Source organism: Triturus cristatus, chromosome 6 (genome assembly GCF_964204655.1).
Source record: "Triturus cristatus chromosome 6, aTriCri1.1, whole genome shotgun sequence".
In the NCBI taxonomy this organism is placed as follows: Eukaryota; Metazoa; Chordata; class Amphibia; order Caudata; family Salamandridae; genus Triturus; species Triturus cristatus.
This window is the reverse complement of record NC_140589.1, coordinates 1,229,183,536-1,229,206,732: the sequence shown is the minus strand read 5'-3', so window position 1 is coordinate 1,229,206,732 and position 23,197 is coordinate 1,229,183,536. Positions and strand designations below refer to the sequence as shown.

General features: G+C 42.8%; 1 protein-coding gene across 2 annotated transcripts in view; it reads left to right on the top strand.

The window, feature by feature from the left end:
* Window positions 1–23,197, top strand: part of TULP4 (TUB like protein 4) — a 787,154-nt gene that overhangs the window by 620,712 nt on the left and 143,245 nt on the right. For both annotated transcript variants that reach the window (XM_085612155.1, XM_085612156.1), the window contains 2 exons: window positions 10,140–10,284; window positions 16,713–16,857. In XM_085612155.1, the coding sequence (XP_085468281.1) occupies window positions 10,140–10,284; window positions 16,713–16,857 (290 nt within the window). The remainder of the gene's footprint in view (window positions 1–10,139; window positions 10,285–16,712; window positions 16,858–23,197) is intronic.

Sequence of the window (23,197 nt, the reverse complement as noted above, 5' to 3'; positions counted from 1 at the left end):
CTGACAAAGTTCCCACTCTTGGGAACGAAACGCATTGGCTGAGCTGTTTTGTTGTAATAAGAAATTACACATGAAAATAAAGAACATAAATAAAGGTTTTTTTTTTTTTTTTAACATGAAGAAACCTTTATTACACATTAAAGAGATACAAACAAGGGCCTACAACCACAAGCGCCGGCCGCTAGAAAGCTCGGGAGCCAGCAAGGCAACTCATAAATAAAGGTTTTTGAAAAACTACTACGTCTACCTTGACTTCATCACCTGTGCAATGTTGTTGTTGTTGTTGTTATGTTTTTTAGTAAAATACCATCCATTCTCCCAGCAATGTACTGTTTTTCCTTCGGAACATGTTGATTGAGTTCACTATATGTTACAGATGCTAAATAGAGCCCGCTACAGTTCAGCATTGTGTACTCTGACTTTATAAACAGTTGTAAAAGCATTCTCTCTCTGTCATATTGTGATAGTTGTGGATAAGCTTACAAACCTACACCCATACTGGGCTCATATCAATACTATCGCCTTAAGGTTTTAAGCTTCTTATTCCCATTTTCTTCCTCTAAATGCTACCTCTCCAAATCTGACTGTGCTTACATTCTCTTCCCCCTAAGTGAGACATGAATTATTTGATTCATTTTCATATTTGAGTGGTATCCAACAGCGATCCACCTGGATTATAGCCATGCCCAAATTTCAGGATATCCACATGTCACATTTACATACATTTGATCTAATTGGACATCATATACATTGTCCTTGCTCTTATCATGAAAATCTGCAATGGCTTGATACTACTTGCCCAGTGTTGTGCAGCCCTGCTTTAGTTATTGCTTTCTAACCTACAAAATGTATGCAAGTGGTGAGGCACAGAGTTCAGATCAATGTTATCATGTGCTTTAAAAAGTGCTAGTGTCTCCCAAATGTCCAAATTGCTCACTCGTTGGTGTCCCATTACTTCCTTCCATATTGTGTGTTTGATATGTTATCCTCTACTCTGCACACACCTGCGGCCTGATTAACAAAGTGGTGCACATTCTTGGTCTGCCCATCGGCACATCTGAAGCCTGGTGTTGATACGCACATCGGGTTGGTACGCAACAATGACAAATCCAGTTTCCTGAAGCCCCCCAGAAGAGGTGGCTCAGAACCAGACTGAATAAACCGTTGTGAAGGCCTTGGAAGCCTCCAAGGACTAGGATGTCAGTGAACTTTTGCAGACCGCCTTACCCTAGCCCCATATTCAGGTTTGTATGTCATAAGCATTTGAATAGTTCTATCCACGTGCGGGAATCTCAGAGGGCTTCTTCATAGAATATCTTCTTAAGTGTAAATGTTCGCCTTTCTTCAGGAATGCCTGCAGAAACAGCTAAGAAATAACCTATGATGCAGCCTAGAAGCAGGCTACAGTGGTGAAATTCTTCAGAATGTATTAAAGGCATAATTTTAGTTAAATCGTTAGCAAAAGAGCTCAATCTCTTTTCTGCTATTATATGAGTTTAAAGCAGTGACTGTGCCTTTAAGGTCCCAGAGACCACCAGTATCCCATCATGCTCAGCAGGTGGCAGTTGCCTCCGTTTTTTTTCCAGCACCTGGTGACATGATCCTGAAGCACTGAGCTCGGCCTTTTAGGATTTTGGTTTAAACTGATTCACTCGACTTCTTTCATCATGCTTTCACCTTTTAATGCTTTTTCTGACAGTAAATTGGGAATTTTTGTCATTTATTATGCCTTCTCTGTTTGACACAAGCCCTACCTGTGGAAGAAAGAAGGCTAAAACAGACCGTCACAATGTCTGTATTCTTTGCCTTCCATCTAGTCATCTTCCAGAGCAGTATCCCAACTACAAGATGTTATCACTTTGCACTCAGAGAGAGGGAGAAAATTTGCCTTCATGGCACGGAGGAACGGGGCAGACAGCAATTCCAGTCTCAAGGTGAGACCTCCAAGCGAGGAAAGGATCAGTCCTCTACAAGGGCTCTTACATCTGCTTCTGAAGAACATGGACAGTCCAAAAAGAGGGTGCCAGCTCAAAAGCATCATCATTCCCAGTCCACTTCAAGATCAGAAACGTCACCGACTTGCTCACCATCCAGGGCTGATTCTCTGTCGAAGGAAAGACAGATCGACGTCAAGGCAAGTTAGATCCCATACCCTGTTGACGAGTACTGTGAGCTCGACTGTGAGGACCTCAAGGCGGCCTGACCCATTGATGCAGAGAAGTAGTTCGACGTCTAGGCGTTGGAGGAGTTCACAGCTAGGGTGCAGCTCGACATTGAGTCGTCAGCGCCAAAAACCATCTTGACATTGAGGAGACAACAGAAGAGGAGAAAAAGGAGGCACATCTATTCATCACCGGGTTCAGAGTACTCGAGGGCCTACTTCCCTTCTTAGCCGATCGTACTACCAGACTCCACCTCCTCCACCACCACTGCCTCCTCCGCCTCCACGACCTGCGCCAATCCCTCCAACTTCAATTCCTCTACCTGTAGAACGGCAAAACCTAGTTCATGGTCCAGAACTCTCCATCAGTCACACCATCACAGGCGTCTTTCCAAGCATTCATCGTGTTTTAGGTGCTCTCTCCATCAAAGCCACCAAACACGTACAACCTCCAGACATCCTTCAAGGCACACGACGTCCTCATCTTCATCAACAGGACAATATTTGCAAACATTGTCAGATTCTCCACCTCCTTGCATCCCTCCGGTGGATGACATTACCAACTTCCAGGAGGTTTTGGTGAGAGATGCGGCAAAGTTTATTATATAGATGTCGGTCCCTACACCTACCACCTCTGTTTTATTTGAGATGCTACACCAGTGGTCAGCGTCAAGACTTCTGCTTCCGTTGGTGCCAGGACTTTTAGAGCCAGCAATGAAAATCTTTTTAACCCCAGCTTCAACCAAAGTGGCCCTTTGAGGCTACAGAAAAAATATAGGCTTCCTGAGCAAGATCCTCAATTCCTCATATCAGACACTGTGGTGCTTCTGGTGGCCAAGAAGCATCACGCTGCCACTTAGGAGAGTAAAAAACTGGACTCTGTGGGTACCAGGGTGTGCAACACAGCCGCAACCACCATGAAAGTGACCAGTGCTGTTGCCCTCCTGAGTAGATATTATAGAGCGCTCTGGGACTCTATCCAACAATTTGCGGACGATCTTACCAGTGACAGAAGGGGGAAGTTCCTGGAGATCATAATGAAGGCCTCATGGTATCCAACCAGGTTATCAGTGCTGCAGCGGACTCCTCCTTGTTAGCAGCACTTAATTATTATCATGGAATTGCTATGAGAAGACATTCTTGGCTCTTCCTGACGTCTCTTGAATCCGAGTCTCAGCAAAAGATTCTAAATCTTCCTTTTACAGGCTCCACCTTCTTCACCAGCCACACAAACAATAAGATGGTTCGCATGAAGTCTGAAATGGAGACTGTTAAGGCGGTCGGCCTATGAAGGCCAAAAGAACAAAGGCCTTCCTTCAGGTCCTACCAGTGCTGGTGTTACCCTCCGAGGGTTCAAACCCCTTATGTTTGTTTGCTCATGTTTATGAAATTTGTAATGCGCTCAGCTACTCAGAGTGTCCCGGCGCGAACCAGGTGGGGGAAAGGTGGAAAGGACTACTAGATAAAAAGAAAGGTCTTTAGTCTCTTCTTGAAGAGCTTGGGGTCCTGAATACTGCGGAGGTCCAAGGGAAGCAGGTTCCAGGCTGAAGCCGCCCTAAAAACAAGAGAGCTCCCTCCATCTCTCTTGAGGCGAAATCTCGGGACGTGGGCAAGAAACTGCATGGCTGAGCCTAGCTGTCTGGAAGGAACATAAAACCTGAAGTGCTTTCCCAGATTGGCAGGACCGTGTCCGTATAGAGCTGAGTGTGCCAGGACAAGAGATTTAAACTTAACCCTTTCTGTCACAGGTAGCCAGTGTAGATCGCACAAGTGTTGCCTCACGCTGGTCTTTATAGGGATATTGAGAAGAGTTCTGGCAGCAGCATTTTGGACTACCTGCAGTCTGTTCAAGAGATAACCCGGCAGGCCCACATACAGGCCATTAACATAGTCAATGCGTGATGATATCAGAGCACGGGTAACTATTTCCCTTGCTGACCTAGAGAGAAAAGGTAGGAACTTTCTAAGGGATTTTAGTGTACCAAAGCACTGACCTGTAAGCTTCTTGATCTGAGTAGAGGAGTTCAACTTAATCTCGTCAAACCATATTCCTAGGTTTTTGGTGGGTTGACCCTCAGAAGTTGGCATGGGATATTCATCTGGCCAAAGCAATTTCCGGAACTGAGGGGGGAAGCTCCCAAAAAGAAGGATCTCAGTTTTCTCCTCGTTGCAATTTAACTGTGCCAGGGAGAGCCATCGAAAGACGGCCAGTAGAGGAATACTTTTTCTTCCATGTGAAGAGGAGCTGGGTGTCATTTGCATAAGCGATAATCTTGGCACCAAGCTCCATAGCCATCTGTATCAGGGGAATAACATATATAATAAACAGAAGGGGGCTCAAAGTAGACCCCTGAGGCACTCCCGGGTCACGGTCTGGGGGGAGGAAGAGAGAAAGGGGGATCCAGACTTGTTGTGTTCGGCCCTCCAGGAAGGACTTTAACCATTTCCAGGCACACCCCGAAATTGAGGATTCCATGAGACAGTCCAGAAGCAAGGAATGTGCAGTGTTGAATGCCGCTGAGAGGACCAACAGAATCAAGGCTGCTTTACCGCCTGAGTCCGGAGTTTCCCGAATGGCTTCAGCAACTTCGACTAGAGCCGTCTCAGTGCTGTAGATGGCTCTGAAGCCTGATTGAGCCGGGTGGAGCAGGCCGTGAAGTTCAACATAGTTGGAGAGCTGTTTGTTTACCACTTTTACGCATACTTTCACCACACCAGGAAGGAGAGAAATAGGGGGATAGCTGGAAGGGATAAAAGGATCCAGAGTAGGTTTTTTCAGTAGTGGCACAATTTTGGCATGTTTCCAGGCTATAGGCACTGTGGCCTCCGAGAGGGATAGATAGATCAGTCTATTTACCACAGGATTGACCATCTCTGCAACCAAGGCCAACAGTCTAGCCAGACAGGGGTCTGTCGATGATCCTGATTTAAGAAATTTTAGGACCATCAACGAGTCTAGCAGAACGATAGATGTAAAAGCCACCAACTCAGGTGACGATGGTAAAGCTGAAAGCAGCCCGTTCAGGGCGTGTTCCCTACAGAGAGGCTACCTCTGATGTTGAAATTAACTTGGAGAGCTTGGATCTTGTCAATGAAGAAACTAGAGAGTTCTTCACACCATGCAGACGAGGCGGGATGAGTAATAGCCACTGCTCTAGGAGATAGGAAGCTTTGATTGATGTTAAAAATGTCCTTAGTATTGTTCCTGGAGAGAGCAAAGCGTTCAGCATAGTAGAGGCTTTTTGCTTGTGTAATTGACGCATAGTAGGCCTTTTGAGCCCTTCTGAGAGCCATCCTAGCCATCTGGCAATATTGCCGTCTCCAACTGCGTTGGTATCAATCGCCAGTTACCACAGCAGCAACTATCTTAGCAGCAGCAGCAACTCCAATCTAGAGTGTGATCTTCCCAACAGCATGCCCAAGGGGGTAAACCTATGACAGGTACCAGGTCATGAATCTTCCCTTCCCCCTCTTCCGTTACCCACTCCAGTAGGGGGAATTATCTCACACTTTTTGGCTGAGTGGCAAAACATCACAAAAACGTCTGGGTTCTGAAAATTGTTTTAAATGGGTATTTTCTCAGATTCACCAATTTTACCCCGACCATACCACCAAAAACATCCAACCATCATCTGCATATGCTTCGGGAAGAAGTCAACATCTTGCCACAGAAGCATGCAGTGGAGGTCGCCCCCCACAAACAACGGGGTACAGGCATCTACTCCAGATACTTTCTGGTAAACAAAAAAAACAAAAAACGATTTCAGATCCATTCTCGACTTAAAAGTGGCCAACAAATGGATTTGGCGAGAGAGGTTTCGGATGCTGACATTGCATCAGATCTATCCCCAACTAAGCCAGTGAGATTGGCTCTGCTCCGTAGACCTCCAAGACGCATACTTTCATGTACCCATTGCCAAGAAACACCAAAAGTTCTTGAGGTTTATAGTGGGGCAGGTCCACTATCAATTCCAGGTTCTCCCATTTGGCCTCAAGGAAGCTTCCAGAAATGTCTCAAAAGAGCATGGCAGTAATTGCTTACCACCTCAGATGGCACTGAAACTTCATTTATCCTTATCTAGACAATCGGTTAATAAAGGTGTCTACTTCACAAGAAGCCCAGCAGCATTACAACTGGAGATGTGAGGTATTTTAATGGTTGGGTCTTCACATCAACTGCAAGTCGAATTCAACTCCAGACTCTGAAGTATTTAGGGGCTACCATCCACATCATGCAGACAAGAGTGTGTAGATCAAAGGAGAGACTTTCGTCGAGCTGTCGGAAATGTCACTATCTCATAAAAGCCTCTTATCCCATGGTGAGGTCAGTGTGATCCTTTCTCGGCTCCATGGCCTCATGTATCGTTCTCACTCGTAATGCACGTCTTCACATGCGTCCCCTTCAGGAATGTCTTGAGGGCCAGTGGGAACAGGCAACTGGGAGGACAAGGTCACGCTATCCCGTTATGCGAAGCAATCTCTAACATGGTGGTGCTCTCCGACCAACCTGCTTCAAGGGATGCCTTTTCACCAATATGCTCCCTCTCAAACCATAGTTACAGATGCATTGTTACTGGGGTGGGGAGCCCACATGGATCATCTCCAAATTCAAGGCACATAGTCTCCGAGGGATGATCTCCGAGAGAGATGACCTATCATAGTATTCTCTAGAGGTCCGGGCAGCCCACCTAGCGCCTTATGACCCAGTCCCTGCTTGTTCCGACAGACAACAAAACCACCTTGTACTACCTCAGCAAGCAGGGGGGAACTAAGTCCAGACCTTTATTCCATGAAGCCCAAGCAATTTGGAAATGGCTCATTGCCAGAGACCTTCGGATTACGGCAACTCACCTTCTAGGTGTGAAAAATGTGCAAGCAGACGCCCTCAGCAGGGTTCTGCAAGAAAACCATGAATGAGTCCTTCACGACGACATTGTGCAAAACATCTTCAGGCTGTGGGGCTCTCCACACAACGACTTATTCGCCACCGCAGGAAACAAAAAATGCCAAGACTTTGCCTCAAGCTACTTCCAACCAGGGACTCTGGAGAATACCCTATAGATCAACTGATCAGGCAAATTTCTCTGCACCTTTCCACCAATCCCTCTGATCCCGGCAGTCCTCCTCAAGCTGTCCTACTGGAGAGCCAGACTCATCTTGATAGCTGCAGCATCAGTGGTGGTTCGCGGACCAGTCACAGTGTCCACATCTCAAGTTGCCATACAGGCCACACCTGCTAACAAAGTTCGGAGGCCAGATGGTTCACCCCAATCTCTCCTCTTTGAATTTGGCAGCATGGCTCCTGAGTTAGGGCAGTATGGACACTTGAACCTCCCACAAGACTGCATGGACATCCTCAAAGAAGTTAAACGGCCGTCGACCCGTTCAACATATGCCTTCATGTGGAAGAGATTTTTGATTTGGTGTTCTTCCAAGAACACAGACCCTACATCTTACCAGGAAAGCGTCATTCTTCCCTACCTCCTCCATTTGGCAAAATCTGGCTTGAAATTCTCTTCCATAAACGTTCACTTGGCGCCCCTTCCTGCCTACAGAAAATGTCCTACACAGACCGCTTTTTTAAAATCTCAGTGATCAAAGGTTTTTATTTTTTAGAAGAATTGAAGAAGGTCTTCCCTCCCATCAGGCGTCCTTCCCCTCTCTGGGAATTTAACATAGTCCTCTCTCGTCTCATGCAGGAACCTTTTGCACCCATTTATGAGGCATCCCTGCAGCATCTCGCATGGAAAACAGCTTTCCTCGTAGCAAGCATATTAGCTTGTAAGGTTAGTGAAATCCAGGCATTATGCTCTAGCAAACCTTATATAGTCTTTCACTATAACAAGATAGTTATGAGGACTCACCTGAAATTCCTTCCTAAGGTTATTTTCGATCCTCATATCAATCAGTCAATCGTTTTACCAACCTTCTTTCAGAATCCTTCAACCCTGGCTGAAAGAACTCTTCCTTCCCTAGATGTAAGGCCGGTCTGGAAGTTTTATCTAGATAAGATGCGCATCATGCACAAGTCGAACCAGCTGTTTGTCAATTAGGGTCCGGTCCTTGCAGGTTTAGCCACTTCCAAACAATCCGTCTCCCGATGGACAGTATCCTGCATACTTTTAAGTTACCAAAAAGCAAACAAGCTAGACCTTTGTCAGCTAGACCTCAGGCCCATTCCACTAGGGGCAAAGCAGCTACTGACACTTTGATGATAAATGTCACTATTGCTGAGATTTGTAAGTCGGCCACATGGAGACCTGTTCGTACATTTACCAAACACTGTTATTGGGACTCGGATGCTAGAGCATATGCTCAAGCAGGTCAAGCCTTCCTCAAAGATGTTTTTACCTAATCCAGTCCTGTTCTTCTCTCCTCTGTTCTTTCCATCACGATTGGTAGGGATGATCTTGCTATTTTATTCAAATGCTTATGACTATCAATGGAGATCCCCCAAGAGAGATGTTTTGGTTTCTTACCTGTAATCCCGGTTCTCTCCTGGGGGAATCTCCACTGAAGTCATAAGAAAGCCTCCCTCCTCCCCAGTGGACATAGCAGAGGAAATTATTGGACGTATCTATCATTGATGCTTCTTGTCAAAATGAATTGAGGCAACTGCCACCCGCTGAGCATGATGGGATACTGATGGTCCCTGGGTTCTTAAAGGCACAGTCACAGTTTTAAACTTGCATAGCAGTATACGAGGCTACACTGACCTACTATCCTTCATGTCCTACTTTTACAGGAAAGGGTTTGTGAAAAAGATTGAGCTGTAGCCTGCTTCTAGGCTGCATATTATGTTCTTTCTTAAGTGTTTCTGCATGCCTTCCTGAAGAAAGACAAACGTCTACACTGAAAAAGATGAGCTATGAAGTGCTCCAGGATTTCCACACATGGGCGGGACTATTCAAATGCTTATGACTTCAATGGAGATTCCCCCAAGAGAGAACTGGGATTACAGGCAAGAAGCATACCTTCCCTTCTTTCCACATAAAACCCCCTAATTATGCACCGCATACTGAGTAGCACCCATTCTGAATGGCCCTCCAGGCTTCTTTGCCAATGCACGTGTTTCAGCAGTATGCATAATTCGAATGTGCAAAAGAATTCTCATGAGTGTCCATGAGTCCACACCCCCTTGAAAATGAGTGAAAACCTCCTTTTGAATGTGCCTTGCCAATTCCTTTATATCATTCAGCAACAGTACAAGGCAACCAGCCCACAAGGCTCTTTGTGCAGGTGGCATAGATTCAACAATCCTGCCCTGGTCTCTCCCCCGCCCACTGGCTATCTTTAATGCTCCATCCCGCATCTCCATTGTCCAATCTCCTCCGACACCTACTGACGTGCCTCCTGTCAAGAAATTCGTAGTGCTTGAGCCCTGTTGAAATAGAAAAATCTATATACTGATAAATCAATTTCAACTTTGTTCTACAATGTGCAGCCCAGTTAATAAAGTCTCTAAAGTGGACAGCCTTCAGCCAGTTTTGTTTACAAGCCTGTGGCTTGAAAATGTAGTTGGAAAAAGGTTTCCTATTTTTACAGTACCAAAAGTGCTCTCTTTGTTTCTAGATGTTTGATTGCCTTACTATTAATTTCTTTTCACAGTCGTGTTACTCTAAAATAGTTGATCACTGGATCAGAAATGTATTACTATGCATAGCAATTCATGTGAAATATGTTTTTAGTATTACACAAGTTCTTGGAACACTTTGAAGGCAATCTTTTGCTACTTACGGTTGTGAATTCTTCCTTTTGTATATTACTGTCGGAATTCCCAAGAATGAATCTTTAATTATCTGCTCACACGTGCTACCGAACATGCACAACTGTTGTTATCAGTATCTTCAGTTCCTGTTACGCACTTAATTCATCTCTCAATCTTTGTGGCCAAGTTAATGTTTGTAGTGAAAGCAATATTATTTGTTTTTACCTTCGTTAATATGTTCTCTTTTCTTATCATGTTTCTTCCTGCTAGATGAAATCTATGGAAACGGGTTGATCTCCACAGTGATTGACAGCTGTAACTGCTCGGATTCCAGCGACATTGAACTGAGTGACGACTGGGCCGGCAAGAAGTCTCCTAAAATTTCAAGAGCTAGCAAGTCCCCCAAACTCCCCAGGTATCGTGCTTATGTTATTTTTAAGGCTCCCTGTTTTCCGTTTTTGCTGATTTTTACTGATAAATACAGACTATTTTATTTTTATTTTGTTTGCCAGTATTTATTTTTAAATGTGGTTAAAAACGGAAATTTGGTTGCTTTTTGAGTGATTCTAAATACCCTCTGCCAAACCAATAGCTGTGTGGATTGATAGGTAGATGGTTAAAAAAGAAAGACATTTTAGTAAAGAGGCTTAATCAACAGCAGATATGCACAAGGTTTATAATGACATTTGCATACATTTTCATATAAGTGCATTGATTTATCTTCTGCGGGTGTTCATATCACTGAAACCTGGCAGGCATTCAGGCATGAGCGCATATTTATCAGTTTAATAAATGTGGAAATATATCAGTTTCACCTTCATTTTTTTCACAAAACCTAAAATTAAATATGAATAGAGATAAAATTAGCAAAAAATAAATATGGATAAATTCAGACGGAAATGTAAAAAAAATGAATAACATAAAACCAGAAGCCCTAGTTTTTTATACCGTTTGTGCAACATCCTACTATTTAGTCACTGGTAAGTTTCTGCATATTCTTGAATGTGGATTTGCCTGCCTTTCCAATTACCTAGATTTAGAAGTATTCTCTATCCAGGGCGTGCAGCACTACCAACCCCTTTAGCTGTTACTTTATTAGTAGCAATAAATAAGTGCACCTCTAATTGTTTAAATTATTTCATGATGGTCTGTATTTTATTTTCACTCTCTCATTCTATTTTCTTTTTTTTTTTAATGTTTTTTTTTCAGTTTGCCAATGATAAGTAACATAACACTCTCTTATTCTTGGCCTCAAATTGCAAAAGGTTGCAATAAAGCTCAATAATCTGTATGGTAGTATTTCAGCATTTTATAGATGGTTCACACTTTAAGAATGCTGAGCAGAATATAGAAATGTAGCTCTCCCTAATTTCTATCATTATATGTTGTTTTGATTAGGAGAGGGGAAATCTAATGTGAAGCGAAGTTGGGTAAATAACTATCAGTAATACCTCTTATCACCTAGTTAAAAGGTTTCCCGTCTGTAAAACATGGTTTAATCTGGCTAACCAATTTTGAATGTATATTGTGTTTTATAATGACTCCCACATTGTTGAGATAAATACATATACGATGAGGTTGTGGTCTTGGGAAATTGGTCATTATTTGTTTTCATATTAAGCAGTATTTTCTTTTGCTGGTCTAAATGTGTAACAGATAGGTAGAGTTACATTAGGTAAATAGAGAACCATGTACTTGCAGTGTTTTCATTATTTTCATACTAGAATAGTTCTTACTCATGAATCAGAATCCATCTGATCACAACTAGCCCAATTTTGGAACACTACACTCCTATGTACCACCATTTCAATATGGCTGCCGTTAGGATTATTTATCCTTTAACCCTTCTTCTCTTTCTATTCTTCACGTTACGTACATTAGCGTGTTCCTTTCTCACTCTTTACTATCCACCACAGGTGTTGGTGTTAGATTACACGCGTATATGCCGTTCGTCCTTTGGACGTTTGAGACCTTTGATTACTTAACTTTCAGGTATGCTTTTTTGTAAAATGTTGGTTATTGGGCCTCTTATAATGCTTCACGTAAGTTCTTTTCCTTTGCACAAGGTGTTTATAACGGGTTGACTTGAAGCCTCCTATCGTTGTCAAATATCGTCTTTTCACACGCTCTTGTCACAAGATCAATTAATCATTTTATGCTTGTTTTTCAACAAATCACTCTTTGGGATTCTTCTAAGGGTCTCCCTTCTTCCTATTGCCAACCACGTTTCTTCACATTCACCATCACTTCTTTTCGGACCTTTTTTCCAAACTGGTGGATTTTTGTTTACTTTACCGATATCTTTAGATTTGAGTAGTTCGTTAAAACTCTCCTTTTGGATTCTTTTAGGACTTCTCCTGATGAAGGGTCGTACGTGACCCGAAATGCATTGAGCGCATTAAAAAGTCCTGCGTTGAATTATAGTGCTTATTTTACAATCCCGTGAATACAACGTGGAATTGAACATTGATCAAACTTTTGACAATAAATATCGTATATTGGAACTTTCTTTGAAACTTTGCAATACTTTGCGACTTACCCTGCAACATTGTTGCCCTTTGGCTGTGCTTAGAGGGACACTACCCATTTGGATTAGTGCATATTCGCATTTATAATTACGCCCTGGTTTAGGAGGCGGTTTCCTGTAAAGCACGCCCTAACTGGTGTAAATTCAATTCAAGAACTGGTCTGCGTGGTCTTTCCACATTAGTCACAGACCCTGTGCCACAATGCTTTGCGCCTCTGGAAGAATCTGGACCATCCTGGAATTTTACTGGTGGTGAACAACATGGCAGGATCCTCGAATGCCAGGGAGAACGAACTCAACTGTGAGTTACGAATGGCAGTTGCTCCCAGAGGTGACGCGATATCTCTTTCACGAATAAGGAGAATCATGGCACGATCTATTCGCCACCGCCAAGAATGCCCACTGTCAGTAATTCTGCATGTTGGAATTTCCAAGGCGACTCTCACTAGGAAATGTGTTCCACCTATGGTGGAACTTGGTACACCTATATGCATTTCCACCAGTGCCTCTCCTGCCCCAAGTTCTATGGAGAATTGGGACTGACCAGGGTAAAGGCATCCTATTGGCTCTGTATTGTAGATAGTGTGGTATCCAGAGCGCCTGGGTATGTGTGAACATCTGTCCTCTGGTCAAACTGCCTCTCTGGGAGGACCTGCTGTCACAACAATGGTGCAGGATTCTGCACCTGGGCCTTCGCAATCTCCACCTTCATGCTTAGAGATTAAGCGATGAGAGCTGAACAGCTTCATCCTTTCTCCGAAGGTGCCTTTTGTCCTCTTGGCAGCCAGGCGTCCCTCAAAACAATGTATATGCCTGTTGTTGGGACAAATTTGTAGCTTGGTGTGGAACGTGGCAGATAGACCCTCTCCAGGCAAAGTTATCTAATGTTTTGTTGTTTGTTTTGATAAGGTTTTGCTGCGGGCACAGTTAAAGGGTTCTTTTTGTCTCGTTCTGCCTTGTTATGGTTCCTGAATCAGCCCTCATGATTCAAATCACTTGTTTTGATGCGTTTTTTTGTAAGGGTTACAACATTGGTTGCCTTCCTCTCCTTTTCTCATGCCACTTTGGGATCTTAACTTGATTCTCACTTATTTGATATGCAGTTCCTTTGAGTCGTTTCACAGCTGTCTCTGCAGTTTCTCACCCTCAAAACAGTGTTTCTTGTCGCCATAACATTGAAGCAGCGGGTAAGTGAGCTTCAAGCTCTCTTTGTCAAACCGCTGCATCACCATCTCTCAGTCAAACTGGATCTGTGGACGCAAATAGCCTTCCTTTTAAAAGTTGTGAAGCTGTTCCACATCGGTCAAACCATCACCTTACTGGTGTTTCAGTGCTCCACCTCACCCGTCTAAGGAGGAGGAGATACTCGATTGCTTGGACCCCTAAGTTTTTACTTAAATCGTACCAAATAACACAGAGTGGACAATCAGCTCTTTGTTGGGTTTGCTGGAGTGAAAAAGGCAAGCCTGTGCAGAAAAGGACCATTTCCCTACATATTGTGCTCTGCATTGAGGTCTAGTGCGCATTGGCCAAGAAGCAGCCTCCAGAAGGACTGGGGGGGCTCACTCCGCCAAAGCTGCTGCTACTGCATTGGTACGGAGTTCCTGTCCTGGACATCTGCTCAGCAGCTACATGGGTGTCACTACATTCTTCCACAAAGCACTACTGTCTGAATAGCCAGGTTCACCTAGTGATGCATTTTACCAACTCGTTCCCACAGGACTGTCTTGTTTTAGTCCATTCATAGACCCTTCTTTAAATAGGTACTGCTTTGGTATCTATTCAAAAGGTGAGGAATCTGGGGTTAGAAGTCTCTAACGGAAGAATAAGTTACTTACCTTTGTTAACTCTCTTTTTAGTAGACACTCTAACTTTAGATTCCTCACCGATCTTACTTTGCTCCCTGTTCTATTATTCGGACTCTATCAATAAGATCCTACGTCTAGAAATGTTAACACTGGTTACAATTTGCCAATTTGCTGTTGGGGCCTCGCATCTGGGGACACGGACAGTTTCAAAAGCAACGGGTGTCTGCGCTTGGAGGTGGCACCTATATAGGCTTTGATGTGTAATTTCTGGAGCAGAATGGCATCAGTCCAGAGTCACACACAGCCACCTACAGCGGCACCTAGGTACTGCTGAAAAACGTTTCTGGATCCAGTCTGATACCTAGGGAATATTCAAAAGGTGAGGAATCTGAGAGTCTGTACCAGAAAGAGTGTTACCAAAGGTAAGTAACTTGTTCTTCAAGCAGTCATGCAGCAGGTGGAGCATTCCTCAGAAACATAACTAGAGAGTGGAGATTGGGTCTGAAAGTTTCACTTACAGACTAGAAAAATATTTTTGATGGAGCTGGATCTGGATTTTAACTCTCCAATACTATACTCTGCTATGTCCTAACTATGTAAGAGCATAACGTTGCCATAAAATAGTAGGTATTAACACAGACAAGACGCATATATATATCTTTAATGTGTTAATATGCTTTTACTTGCAATTTACCCACAGTAATGTGGTGTTGAAGCACAAGTACACTTTAATTCAGAGATATGCAAAATAAATGTTCTTTAAAAAGGAGCAGGAGGTGCCAAAAGAGAATTGAAATGTTCACATGTTCAAACCACAACTCATTTGGATCGACTCACCAACCATTTGAGCACAAACCTGTTTATTAATATTGAGATCTGTCTGAAAATCATTTCTTGGCCCTCAAAAACCTCTACTCCCATGCATTACAATGGAAGACAAAAAAGTCTTTTTTTCGACGAATATGTTCCTATTTTACATTTTCCTAAAATGAAGAGTGGCTTTAACACTCAGGGAAGATTTTTTCCTGAGGGAAACTGGTTTGGCCTGGGGTGCTTGGAAGTAGGCTGGGAACTCGAATTAACTATATTAGACTTCTGAATTGTATTACACCACAAATGCCGAAGCACCCATTGTTTTCATCACACTTTAAATCTGCATTAATAATGCACGTTATAGTATAAACCTCCACTTTCGTGCAGCATTTTCTCTAAGAATTGCTTCAAACTGAACAATCTTATCCAGCAAAATATCCCTTTACATGACTATAAAATGTTAGTACTCTAGTTATTCATTAGAAAATTTACAATGGAACACAGAAAGGTCGGCTGCTGAAAGTATAACTGTTTTTCGTAGATTGATGAGGACAATAAGTGTGAATTTTTTGAAAATGTATCCTCATTTTAGCTCTCTGAACTACTATTAATAAATCCCATGAAAGAAAATCGAGAGAGTACACTTTTCTCTCCACTGTAGCATATGAAATCAACATATTTTACATGGTAAAATCACTTTAAAAATAACCACAATTCCCAAAATTAGAATAGTGCCACTAGTAGATGATTTAAATTGTGATTAAGTGCTTTTCCCAACTTTTTATGCTCTTTTCTTATGGCCCTGAAAAATAGTTACCCATCACAATGTATTTGAGTTGCCCGCTCATAGCTTTCCCGGAGAAAAAACAAGTCAGAGCCTTATTGTCACCTTCAAACCAGTTATTGTTCATATCACTGCACATATATTTATATGATGCAAAATACACAAGATATAACTAGTAATTTTGTTATTTCCAGCCTGATTTCTCAAAGATCTGGTTTACATTATCATTGTCGTTCAAGGGATAGTGTCTTCCTGGATTGCTAATCTCCAACCAGGTTTCAAGGGCTGAAGTGACACACAATTGTGACCTCAACTCCCACATTACATCCACATGACTTAGTCGGGACCTGGTCTCATTCCTTTACCTGACAAATAGGTTCTAATTTGTGATAAACTGAATGGTTCTGTCATGAATCGGGTATATTTTTAAACTGATCCCTTTAGTTGGAGTATGTTATATGTATTAAATCCTGCAGTACAGGTGATGAAAGCTACATTCTCCTTGTTGGCAAAGGTTTGCTAATTTCTTGGATTTGAGGGATGATTTAGTCTGGGCTGAGCTTTGAAAATCTTCCAGTAAAAGTAAAAAATAACTCTCCTGAAACTGGTGTGGTTATCTGAACTTCTCCCAGAGCAAGACTGGCACTATGGGCCAGTGAACAATGTTATGTTGATTCTAATCATACAGTAATCTCATTGGGGTAGAAAACCAATTTACTGTACAATATTTGTTACAATATGAATGTTGTTGGCCCAAGAAAAATGTATTGCAACGTACATCATAATGAAAAATATTTGCTTTGCATCATGCCATGCCAATTATTTTCTGTTTACTCATTTTACTGTGGTTTAAGGTTCTGAAAGAGCTTTTGTTTTTATTAAATTACTTATATTAATTTTTGTACCTGCAGGATAAACATAGAGACTCGAAAATCCCCAAAGTTATCTCGAGCTGCACAGGAGATCTCTAGATCTCCCAGGTTGCCAATAAGAAAACCTTCCATTGGTTCACCAAGCTTAAATCGCCGGGACTTTCCCCTAGAAGACATCACTCAGGTACAGTTTTATATGTTTAGAGAATTGTATGAAACTTGTTTCTTTATTGTGAGATTATTTTTTATCTTTGTCAATTGGTAATTTGTGCCTAAATCTTGCAATTGATTTTTACTTTAACTTCTTTTTTACTTGTTTACACTAGGTAGTGGGCATCATGAGTCACTGGGTAAGGTTGCACCCTTAGTCCAAAGGTAGGACCCCTTTAGATGAACTCTTACCTAATGGCACCAAACTTGCAAAAACATTTGTTTGGTCACTCTCAATCAGTTGAAGGCAAGGCAGAGACGAGCAAGCTATTTGTTGAGTCCAAAAGTGCCCTATTTCAATAAACCCCGTTCAAGAGATGCTCATGCTTAGCGAGGTTGAAAACGTGTTTACCAAATGTATCAAGTTTAAAAGGTTGAATCTAGTTGGCTTCACTGAGTGCATAGCATGTGAGTTTTGTATAATTCCTCTTTTAGTATTCGCAATTATCTAACAATGTTTGACGTGAACTCTTATTAAATCTGATAAACGGAGAAGCCTCTAATAGGTTGGTGTGGGGTTTGCAAAATTGTGGTATTAGTTTGCAATCATGCCATATATTTTCTATAAAAAAACAGGGTACACCAAAATGCAGAGTTAAAAAATTATATGAAAGGCTTGGACAAGTGAAAAGGGAACGGACTGCGATATGTAAAGAGAAAACAATTGATAGTTCATAAGAAGCTTACACCATGCACTGTTTATCTTTAGTGACATAGAAACAGTGTCTAATAAAGCTCAGAACTTGGGCCTGATTTAGAGTTCGGCTGACGGAATACTCTGTCGCAAAGGTGCACTTGTAATACAGTGGACCGGATATCCCTTACGTTTGTGCTGGACTATTCTGTCCTCTGATCTCTAAATCGGGCCCTATGTGTTTGTGCTGAGGAGCCTGACATGGCCCACATTTAAATGGAATGAATTTTGTGACTCGTTGGAAAAGGAGAGCTTTCCGTTCTTACTGGACATTAGTTGTGCCTAATCAAGCTCTAGACTGAATTTTGCTCCCACAGACAAGTACAATTCATTGACGTTCGGGTGAAGCATGATTGTTACCACCAACGCGAGTAGTCCAAATCAGTACACGTACAAATTATTTGAGCTGGACACCTTATTTGTTCTTAACCATTCTAAACATTTTTCATTTTCTTGAACCATCTCTACAACTTGCATAAAACCCTTTGTTCCCAATGTGTTCTTCCTTGGTATATCAAAAGTACCTCATTAGTCAGAACCCAAGCCTCCTGTCGTTTGAAGTTATGTACACTTGTTACAATATTTTGAAGAGCATTGCTAAGTAACTTTTAATTACTTCCTCGCCATACTTCCTCACCCACAAAAATTTCATAATGAGCTTCAGCTCCCCCACAGAACACTCCAAGCACAATTAGCATTCTAGATATTTTCATCCCTCCCCTATATGGCTGGCCTCTTCTTCCCACGTCCTGAACCTTGAAAGGAAGTCAGACCCACCCCACTTCCATACTTTTTGGTTCTACAGCGCAGACGCTATGAGCAAGTTGTCAGGTAAGTAGGGTGAGGCCGCGCTGCAGTGGGCCCAGAGACCCCGTATGAGGTGCAACGTATACAGACTCACACTGTTTAAAAAAAAAAAAAAGGGGGCAATTATTAGTTTATGGAAGCTTGGCTTTAGCAGGATCTTACTGAAGGTGAGGCGTGTCAGCATATGTGCCGGCTGCAGGATTGCTGTCTCGGAGGCCCTTGTTTTGCAGTAGGTTTCAGCGCTGAAAAGTGGGCGAAGGCGTGCATGCGTTGTTGGGCACGTTTTTATGAGTTTGCAAGCAGCAAGGACTCCGGCGAAATTCTTGTTGACCTCGTTGCTTGGTAACTATATATACCGAGAACACAGAAGTGTTTTTTGGCATGTTCGTAGCAGCAGTGATACAATGGAGAGCTGAAGTGGTATGTGGTACAGAAGTCTCCTGAATCGCCTTAATTGTAGGCGATTCAACAGATGATACAAACCCCAGCAGCTGCGGCATTTAAGGAGAGGTAGGGACCATCTTCTTCTAAAAAGCAGCACGTGATTCCCTCACCAGTACTGATCCAGGGGGAGGAGTGGCCGACATATTCAAGGTCAAGAGTTAAAGGAGCTCCTGCAACAAATTAAGTACAACATTGCTTTTACAGTTGCTCCAGTGGCAGAGGATTCTGAGGGTTTGTTCATGCAGTATCCAAGAAAGGAGCCGGAATTACTACCTATGCACACTTCTATTAAGAAGGTGGTTGAGAATGAGTGGCAAGACATTGATAAATCAACTTTTCCTAGGTATTTGACAGAAAGATATGACACAAGAGTTTTCTAAAGACTTTCTGCTTTCAGTTAAGGTTGATTTCTTGATGGCAATTTTTTTTTTTTTTTTTTACAGTTTTATGTAGCGTGAATTTGACCCGAATCGGGTATCGGTAGTGGTGGCTGGTGGATTTTTTTAAAGTGGTAGGGCAGAAATGTTATACCCGAGTATGAGTGAGCAAGTGAAGCAAGAGTATGCGTGAGCAAGTGAAGTGAGCGACCCCGAAGTGCGAAAGGAGGATGCGGGCTACGGGGGGGTTCTCCCCCCACATGAAAACCTTGAAAATAATGGATTCAAATGGTGCATTTTACACCACATTTTTAATGCAAATTGTTGAATGAAGGGGTGCCAAATATAGCATTTTAAAGAACAAGTCTGAAGAAAACTCTGTGTTTCAAAAGTTAATTCATTTGACCCATTCAACATTAGTTATTTAAGCAAGCTGCAGCTGCTGGTCTCACCTCGGGCTGGGGTGCAGCGGACTGGCTGCTTCAGAGATGTTCTAAATCTGGGAGGGTGGGGACCTCTCTGTGGCAGGCACCCTTCTGATACAGATGGACATCTCTGTTTAATGAGTGACATGCAATAACCAAATCTTTGACACTTCAAGTGGCACTGTCTTGAAAATCAATAAATGAAGTCCATGAAACAGATAAATATCAGAAATGACACTCATTTGAGCAAAGAGAAACTCTAAGAAGTGCTAAACTGCTGCAAAGCACCTGATCTTTGCTGCAGGCATATTAACCATCTATGCTACTTTATGGCGACTCAAAACTGCCACTAAACAAAACTACAATCTCTCTCCATCAAGAACATTAACCAACAGTTTTTTTTATTATTTGAGAGTATTATATAGTGCGAAGTAGACCCAAAGGTATCAGAGCGCTTTATATGAGCACCAGTTGTGTTACAAACACTTACATTTTTTTTTTTTTGTTAGGCCCAGGGAGATTAAGTGATTTGCCCAGAATCGCAGGATAACGAGCTTCCCTGTCGAGACTCGAACCCTGTTCCCCAGCTTTGAGGTTGACCGCCTAGCCGTTAGGCCACATCCACTTCCCAGTTAGCAGTATTTATTTATTTTTTGCCTGAAAACCGAGGGACGCCTAACTCTGAAACAGCTGCTTTTAACCCATACATTATTTCTAAGCACAGTACCCCACTCCATCCACCTCAGTGCCAAGTACGTCAATAAGGCTTTATTCGACAATAAAAATATCTTAAAAGCAGCACAAAATTACATTACACATGTGTACAAAAACAAAATTTAAGAACATATTTGCATCAAATATAAAATTGAATTGGTTGCTCAGATTTAATCACAAGTTAACCATAAATCTTAAGATAGATATTAAACATTTTGATCTAGCCTTTTTGCTCTGATGGACCAAGTCCATGATAAAAACTTTGAAAGACCACAGACAAACAAGGGTCGTGTATCCGACATTAGAATACGAAGTGCCTCGTTGTGATGCCTAGTACCCAACAATCTACAAATTGGTTTCAGCCAGCTTTTCCGTGGAGATACATAAACCGGACAGGCAAACAGAATATGGGCAACTGTTTCTACTTTGTTTTTACAGATAGGACAGTATGGTGATGTTTGGAATGGGGGTTTCCAGCGGGCAGTAAATGCACACACTGGAAGAGTCCCCACCCTAAATTTAAAATACAAAGCCCTATCGACGGGTTTCCAGACAAAGTCTAGGTAAGGTTCCCGAAGTGCCACATCCTTGATTTTTAGGAATTCTTCAGTTAGCCTGCCAGGATTTGATTCAGAGCTAGCTCTCAATGCAACCCGCCTCCAATACAGCGTTTTAAGTGTTGCCTTAGGGGGAGAGGACCTACTTGACCAGGCTTCGGTTAAACCCAGTTCACCAAGCAGAAATTTAACATCCCTTAGCCATTTAATTTTATGCCAGCCTACAAGTGACATAACCTTTGATAAGCCCTTAGCATAAGAAGCAAGTTCCGGGACACGCCAAAGACGAGCCCACAGGAGCAGTGGCCGAAGTTTTGCTAGGTCTTTAATAGAATGACAACCGAGATCAAGCAGCAAGGGTACCATTGGTGTGCTCTGAGGGAGTAGCATAAGGTCCCTTACAAATTTCTTTTCCGACTTTACCAACTGATCAATATTAGACATACCCCACAGCTCGGCCCCATAAAGGGCATAGCTTACACCCTTTGCTTTATAGATGCCAATAACGGGGCAATTGGTCTAATTAGGAAGGAACGCTGTTCCTTAAGGAGCGCCCCCGTAACCCTCTTATGGCTTAATAACATTTTGGCAAGATGCGAGGACCACTGCATAGTATCTGAATAATAATACCTAAATAATCAAATACAGTGACCCTTTCTAAAGATACATGGTTAAGTACTGGGGAACGCCCACGTTTTTTCGGAGGATTCAGTGCCAAGTATTTGGTCTTATCTGTGTTTATTACAAGCCCTCGCTTACTACAGAAGGCCTGGAAATTATCTAGGAGGCTTTGGAGGCCCACCGGGGTCTTGGAAATTAAAAGTGGATCGTCAGCGAATAAGAGGGTAGGAATTCGCTCGCCCGCCAGGGAAGGTGCGTCAGCTGGCATTGACAACAAATGCTCTACCACTCCATTAACATATAATGAGAAAAGGGTGGGAGCGAGAACACATCCCTGGTGGACCCCTCTTTCCACTGGAATTCTGGTAGTTTTTTGGCCCTCGGTGCCCCACCTCACTTGTGCAAAGTTACCTTTGTGAAGCCTCACTAAGATTGATAGGATATTTGATGGGATCCCCATATCAGACAACACTCCCCAAAGACGTTCTCGGGGTACAAGGTCAAAGGCAGTCCTTAAATCAATAAATGCAAGATAGAGGCTGCCTTTGCCTATAACAACAACTTTCCAGTAGATTAACAATAATCTAAAGGCTTGCTCTATTGTCCCAGTTCCAGCCCGGAACCCCGCTTGGTACTCCGAAAGAATCTTGTGTTCTTCCACCCATTGTAAGATTCTCTCGAGTATCACTTTGCCAATAACCTTCTGAGAAGAATCTAATAGGCTAATTGGACGATAGTTGGAGGGGTCGTCTCTACTCCCCTTTTTAAAAATAGGGACGACCTCAGCCCCCTTCCAGGACTCAGGAATGGGGGCACCATTATCAATGGCTACTAGTAGCGTGTGAATAAGTTTCCCCCATTTGGACGGGTCAAAACGGAGCAAATCTCCAGGAATACCGTCCGGGCCATCTGCCTTTTGGGGCACAATGCGACTAATCGCATTCTCCACTTCCTTCACAGAAAACGGGCACGATGTAGTGTCGCCTGGGGGTATATACAAACTGGAAACATCTAAGTCACCAGCAACACCCTGGTGGGACATATACAATTTTGAGAAATGATCAACCCATGACTGGGCGGTGATGTTACATGTGATAAAATTGCTATCAGGGCTATTCCTAGCTCTAATAGTTTTCCAAAAAAGCCCCGTATCCCTCCCTGCACTGGCCTCCTTTAAAGATTGCCAATACTGGTCCTCCCACTCCCTTTTAGCGTTTGTTGTCACCAACTTATACTCTTTCCTAGCTTGTTGTATCAAAGGTTGTGACTTTGCCTTTACTGCTTTAATTAAAGCGGTCTTCATTTTCCTGCATTTGGAAGTATACCATCTTTGCCCCCCCACAGACCTCTTAGTACCACTCCCAACCCCACCTCGTGTTTGTACCAAAAAGCTATTTCCCACCATCTTGGTGGTGTTTTGAAATACTGCCGTTATCCTTGAGGGATCATAGCGGTCTGAACAGATCACATCCATCTCATTTTGTGATACTGCCAACAAAAGCTCCTATAGACTCAATCAATCAATCAATGACACTTGTAGAGCGCGCTACATACCCGTAGGGTCTCAAGGCGCTGGGGGGGGGGGGGGTGCCGCTACTGCTCGAACAGCCAGGTCTTCAGCTTCTTCCTGAAGGAGAGGTGGTCTTGGGTCAGGCGCAGGTCGGTCGGGAGGGAG